The sequence below is a fragment of the Megalopta genalis genome, chromosome 19 (genome assembly GCF_051020955.1).
Source record: "Megalopta genalis isolate 19385.01 chromosome 19, iyMegGena1_principal, whole genome shotgun sequence".
Lineage (NCBI taxonomy): Eukaryota > Metazoa > Arthropoda > Insecta > Hymenoptera > Halictidae > Megalopta > Megalopta genalis.
Genome location: NC_135031.1, coordinates 463,433 through 470,390, shown reverse-complemented (window position 1 = coordinate 470,390; position 6,958 = coordinate 463,433). Strand labels below are relative to the sequence as shown.

The 6,958-nt window shown below is 42.6% G+C and overlaps 1 protein-coding gene across 1 annotated transcript in view; it reads right to left on the bottom strand.

The window, feature by feature from the left end:
• Window positions 1-5,388: 5,388 nt before the first annotated feature.
• LOC143260797 (vascular endothelial growth factor receptor 1-like) overlaps window positions 5,389-6,958 on the bottom strand; it is a 52,820-nt gene continuing 51,250 nt past the window's right edge. The window contains exons 22-24 of the mRNA XM_076527390.1: window positions 6,688-6,793; window positions 5,991-6,446; window positions 5,389-5,619 (exon numbers count right to left, since the gene is read on the bottom strand). Of these exons, the coding sequence (XP_076383505.1) occupies window positions 5,560-5,619; window positions 5,991-6,446; window positions 6,688-6,793 (622 nt within the window). The 3' untranslated portion in view covers window positions 5,389-5,559. The remainder of the gene's footprint in view (window positions 5,620-5,990; window positions 6,447-6,687; window positions 6,794-6,958) is intronic.

Sequence of the window (6,958 nt, the reverse complement as noted above, 5' to 3'; positions counted from 1 at the left end):
CACACGAGGATTGGCGATGTTTAACACCTTCCCGGACCTTGTCTTTTTCGCAGACGCAGGAGGGCTAACAGCTGCTGTTGTAGCTTCCGCGTCTGTGGCGACGGCTTCACTCCGAGTAGGAGCTGGACCCGCCGACTTAGGTCGTTCGATTTGTATTTTCAATTTAGATCCCATAGTTGGATCTTTGCTTTCATCCGGTACGCTCCCCGGCCACCACCGACCCACACATTTTGGAACCAGCCATCAGGCTGGGTTAGGGCTACGCACCGGACATAGTCTGCTGACTGGGCCGATTACTCAACCCAGCCCGCGTCCTCACCCGTCAGAACCCACTCGCCGAAGCGTATGGTCGTTCCAAGCCGATTGACTGGACCAGGGCTGCTTTTCTCGTCCAGCCTCCCATCTAGCCGAAGCAGAGGCCAAAGGTACGTGTTGGGGACGTCTCACCCGCAGGAGAGGGCCCCCTCAGATCCCAGGATCCTCTTTTCCGACGACAAGGGTCGCCACGCACGGCAAACACGCGGGAGACAGCAGTCGGAGAGGCTGCCTCTTCCTCTCCACCACACTTCGTTCGGTTCGCTGCGTTTTGAGAATACGAGCTATCCAGCGGTACCTTATTTCGTGGAGGCTCAAGTGTGGCTAGGGCACGTTTGCCCCTTGCGGCCTGGGTTGCCCAGGTGATTGGTTGCATCCCGATTTCTAGATCCAGCGGCATGCTGCTACGTGGCGCGTTCAGACAACGAAAATGCGGCATTCCGGTCAGACCAGAAAAACCGCATAACGTGACGCGGGGGACTGCAGCCACAAGTGACAACAGTCCCCCGGTAGGGAGTAGTACAGCATATTCAATGCTGTACATGAACACGCCACAGCCCGTATGCTTAGTTCAGGGGCCTCGCCATTATGCGAAGTACTACATGTACAACGCACTGGCGGTCTCAAAATACCCTCATCGCCGATGCATCTGATGCATCCGTCAACTCGGCAGCATTCACTCCGTCGGCGTGTTGCTTTGTGGCGTGTTCAGATAACGAAAATGCGGCATTCCAGTCAGACCAGAAAAACCGCATAACGTAACGCGGGGGACTGAAGCCACAAGTGACAACAGTCCCCCGGATGGGAGTAGTACAGCATGTTCAATACTGCACAAGAACACGCCACAGCCCGCTTGCTTAATCACGGGCCTCGTCATTATGCGAAGCACTACATGTACAACGCACTGACGGTCTCAAGTGCCTTCATCGCCGATGCACCTATCGACTCAGCAGCAACATTCAATCCGACGGCGTGTTACTTCGTGGCGTGTTCAGACAACGAAAATGCGGCATTCCAGTTAGACCAGAAAAACCGCATAACGTAACGCGGGGGACTGCAGCCACAAGTGACAACAGTCCCCCGCTAGGGAGTAGTACAGCATATTCAATGCTGTACATGAACACGCCACAGCCCGCATGCTTAATCTCGGGCCTCGCCATTATGCGAAGTACTACATGTACGACGTACTGACGGTCTAAAATGCCTTCATCGTCGACGCACCCATCGACTCGGTAGTAGCAACAACCTTCGCGAGGACTAGTTCGGGGGTCGCCTCTCAATCCTGGGTGGCCACAGACCGCCACCGCCATCGCGTGTGAACAGTCCGCGAAAAAAGACGGCCTATGAGCTGTACGTGACGGACGTTTTATTTAAATTTCGGGGGATTTTTCGTAGCGATTCGTCGTCGCCGATGTTACGATAATAGGTGACGATTTTTTCGCTGAAAAAATCTCATCTATTTTGGATAATAGGCCGCATGTTAGAGAATTTGAGTGAGTAACTGCATATCTCTCCATTTATCGTGAAAATACCTTAAAACAGCTAACTTCGCTTCAGGATTTATGAAATTTCTATTGGGTGCATTATGTTCGACTGCTTTGTCAAACCTAAACTTAAATTCAACATGATCTTCTATCTCCAGGTCTTGTTTAGAAGGAGTATTTTCTGTAACAGTTTTTATAAACATATCACGTAATTGTTGCCGTTTTGTTTCATTTATTACTATTGAAACGTCTATATAGTTTTAAGTACTTGTTAAATGCATGCTTAGATTCTAGTTTTATTGCATCTTGCAGTATGACCCTTGGAGGGTCGTACACTTATAGGTCGGCTCACCGATGCGACGTTCGAGCCGGAGACGACGCTGCCAGGGCAATAAATGCACAGGGTAAGGATAATCACTTGTTTGTGTTTATCCTGTGCCCCTGGCAACTTTAGAAAGAAAAACTATGCTGCATAGTCAGTCGAACGACAGCCTTCGCAAGAGTAATTGCATTTACTCGGTTGTCTCCTTATCCTATTCTTTCACATCTTCTACTCACCTTGTTTCTGTTAACTAAATAAAATACTATTTTGCTCTAAAGTAACAGTTTGAGTTCCTTGCTTATGCATAAGCACCGATACCCAACAATTACATTTAACCATCTTGCTTTAAAGCGTGAATGAGAAAATGTAGCAATGACCTCATTAAATAACACACGTTCAGAAGTAAGTAAATACGCAAAGCGTCTTTCTAAATTTAATATTGTGGTTTCGGAAAACGACTAACAACATCTCCAGTTGCGTAATATATAGATATTGCCACCCGCTAATGGGGAGTACCTGAGATGTGTTCCACAATTATGTATTCCACAATTATTTTAACAGCCGAAAATGAGGGGTAGCTGAGGTCATTTGAAGCAACTTTTTCCTTTGCGAAAATGCAATCCGCAGCATTATTTACGAGTTATTAACGAAAAATACTGACCAATGAGAGGTGAAGGCGCCAATTACAACGTGGTCGATCGATCGAGTGAAACGTGCTTCGACCGTGGAGCGCGATAGAAGATAAGGGGCTCCGTGCTGCGTTCGAATCAATGAACAAGTCACAGTGCGTGAACTTCCGAATTTTATTTTACTACATTACAGTGATAATTTTAAGAAAAACACTGTTCACCTTTACTTTAGAACGTCTAAAGAATATTTACTAATTTTTCGGACCCGAAATATGTAGTTTAACCGTGACAGCCCTTTTAATTGTCTGGTGTGCATGACACCTCATGTGTACCATATGAAATTTTTATGCAAGGTGTACAGTGAAGATTAACAAAGTTCGTAAATGATATTTTAATTTAAATAATTCCGTGTCCGAACAGAATTCAACGAATGATTCGCAAAGTTGATTTAATAATAAATGATCGCGTTAACGAATGTATAGGATTTGTTTATTAGAGAAATATGAGAAATATTATCAATAATATACTCACCCATTTAGTTGAGGATGCATTTGCTGACTGGAATTGTGGCTCACGATGTCGAAGGGCACTGACCTCGTACAACGTACAGCTACACTTTTTTCACTACACTGTCACCAAGTACTGATCACTTAATTAATCACTGATAATCCGAAACGGAAAAAACGGAAAAGTTCGCGGAAAATAGTTTATACGACGCGTTCGCGGATAATTGTTTATTCGACGCGTTCGATCGGCAGTCGACGTTTCATTGCCAAAAAATCCGGGCCTCGACCCTTGTCGGCCCTTGTCGTTCGTCTTTCGGCCGTCCGAGAAAATGACACCCGATACCATTTTCCTCGAACGGCCGTTAATTACGTTCTAAGAGCGCAGGGTGACAGCGGGTCGGACACAGTTTACGTCTCGGCATATCTTGTTTATTTCATTTGGCGGTACCCTGCGCTTCGAAGAAATTAGTATCGGGAGTTATTTCCTCGGACGGCCGAAAGACGAACGACAAGGGCCTACGGTCGAGGCCTCGATTTTTTGGCAGTGAAACGTCGACTGCCGAACGAACACGTCGAATAAACGATTATCCGCGAACGTGTCGTATAAACGATTATCTGCAAACGCGTCCCAGTCATCTTTCGTAATATCCACAAATATTTCGGATTATCAGTGATGAATTAAGTGATCAGTGTTTGGTGACAGTGCAGTGAAAGATCAGCTGTACGTTGTACAAGGTCAGTGCCCTTCGACATCGTGAATTTCAGCCAGCAAATGCATCCTCAACTAAATGGGTGAGTTTCTTACTGATAATATTTTTCATATCTCTCTAATAAACAAATCCTTTACGTCCCTTAACGCGATTATTTATTATTAAATCAGTTTTGCAAATCATTCGTTAATCTTCACTGTACACCTTGTATAAAAATTTCATATGGTACACACGAGGTGTCATGCACACCAGAAAATTAAAAAGACTGTCACGGTTAAACTTCATATTATTTCGGGTCCGAAAAATTAGTAAATATTCTCTAGACGTTCTAAAGTAAAGGTGAACAGTGTTTTTCTTAAAAATATCACTTTTACGTATTAAAAAAAATCCGGAACGATCATGCTTCGTGACTTGTTCAATACTTCGAACGCGGCTCGAGTCCGTTCCGACCTTCTGTCAAAGCCTTGTGCTGCGGGCTCTCGAACTTCGCGCCCTCAACTCTCATCGGTCAGTGTTTTTCGTTAATAATTCGTAAACAAAGCCGCAGATTACATTTTCGCAAAGAAAAAGTTACTGAGAATGACCTCAGCTACCCCACATTTCCGTATTGCGAGACATTTTTGGGACGCCCTGTATAAGGAAACAGGAGGAGCATCAAGAAACATCAAAAGAACAGGATCAAGAATCGGGGATTTTCGTATCACTCTCACGATGGTCCCAATTAGCAGAGAGTGACAACTGAGAGCTGATCCGCGCTGTTTCGAATGACAATTATTCGGACATCTTCTATGTATTTCCGATATTAACGCTATGATCGCTTTAAAAATGTGCTTTTATACAATTAATTTTAAAGACCAACAAAGAGAGTGCAATAAGAAATTGAACGAACCAAAAATAATATGTTAAAACTTTTAGACAGAATTTCTATCCATCGAGGTCGACGCAATTCACACATAGATCAATTTTGAAGATACACAACTTAAAACCCTTTTTTTTAACCCTTTTTTTGGCACTCGCCAAAAATACCAACGACGATATATCGTTGCGCCTCTGTTAAAGCCTTATTATACTCATCACAAAAGATCTGTGTTTAAGTATAACTTCATAAAATGTTAAAATGGTTCATATTCGATGCAACACAAGTGAAAAAATGTTTATTAGATCAACTTTTTGTTATATCTTATGTTGTTTCGTGCCGAGGGTCTGTATATGCCAGAGTGAATCTTTCACGAATTTCAGGAAAGTAAATGTTGAAAACGATAGCCAATATAACCCGCGCCCGTTATTTTCGGAAATACCCGGCCCTAAACATTTGCCACCGAACATATCCAAACCAATAGAATATTTCGATTTATTTTTTACGTACCAATTTCTGAACATGTTGATTTTTTCTATGTGCAATTACGTTTTGAAAAAGAGAAATTACTTTGTACGATTTTTATTGTCTTATACTTATGTTATTCTTATGATTTTTAACAAATATCGAAACTTCATTGGTATTGATTTATTCTCCATTCCTTTCGCAATATGCTGCTTTTTGAATTTTGTAAATATCACGCCTACTTTGGTTTTTACGAGCATTTTCGCAAACCTCTACAAATTCGCCGATTCGGCCCAGTATTCTTCGCCTAGGTACGCTTCTTTCGCTCGGTGCTAAAAGGGTTAAAATTGAGGGCTCACAAGAATATATGTATACAGGGATGTTCACGGATAATTTTACACGGTCGATTGGATATCGTTTGGAAGTGAAAGGCAATTGGAAATACAAATTCCAGAAAAGATTGAATGATGTATTGTTGAATAATATTATTTTTTCGTTTTAGCTGCACGAGCGCCTATTATTACCGATACCAATTTGAAGAAAGACGAAATAATCATTGACCTTAAAACACGAGGTAACAAGAGAGTAGATTTTCACTGTTTTCCGGTTGGCATGCCGAAACCAATCAGTTGGTTTAAAGTAATCGATTAGCAGTTAATATTGCAATATTATGCCTATTCGCTTAATTGTCCCGAGTGCTTACAATTGTTGGAGCGAACCCCATGTTGGCCGTCGAATTCCAGTTGAGCTCCGTCTTCGCTGCGACCCCATCGTTGATTTTATTCTGATCTATCAGCTCCAAATTATTCGGTCGGGTATAGTTAGCGTAATCCCGATCTGGATGCACGACATGATTCTTCACCGTTCCTATGTTTTTGGCAAATTTCATCCTCCGTTCATGAATATTAATAGGTTTCAGATAGTGCTCATCCTCCTCATTGTTCAGCATAGGCGATGTTTCCACAGCGTCCTTGGCACTCATACGCAAGTAGTCAGAGTTCACCATGGTTCGAGATTCAGAGGAATTCTCGCAATTGTGAGTTGGTGAAGAACGCATGATGTGGTCGGGAGCAGAGACCATCATTAGATAATCGTTCATTGCGCCCTCAAGCAGAGTTTTGTTCATGTTCAGATATGGGGCGTTTAATTCAATGTAGTGCTGAAATTACCAATTTTGCTTACAGTTGAGTCCCTTAGTGCTAATTAGATAAATACAAATATCTTTCAAAATTATCATGTTCGAATATATGCATGCTACATGAGCATGACCTCCAATTATCCAGTAAAATGTGGATTATGCGAAAACGTGATCCGATATGGCAATCTTTCCGAAATGATTTCATTGATATGAATATGTCGACCTGTATAAAGTGATATGAAGATCACGTTGATGAACTTACCGCTCGAACATTGTCCTCCAACAATTTTCCTACGCTGTCGACAAGCTCCGTGAAACTCGGACGTAGAGAAGGCTTAGCCTTCCAACACTGACACATTATGTCATACCTAGAAATGGAAAGCAAAGGATGAGTTATCGATTACAAATTACACTGTACGTACGATCGTCTCGTAAATCGTAAATTACGATTACTCGTAATCGTAATTAACTATGCTGAAATGATTTGAAAACTTACATTCGGCATAGGGCCTAGTATGTTAGTGTAAGATAAA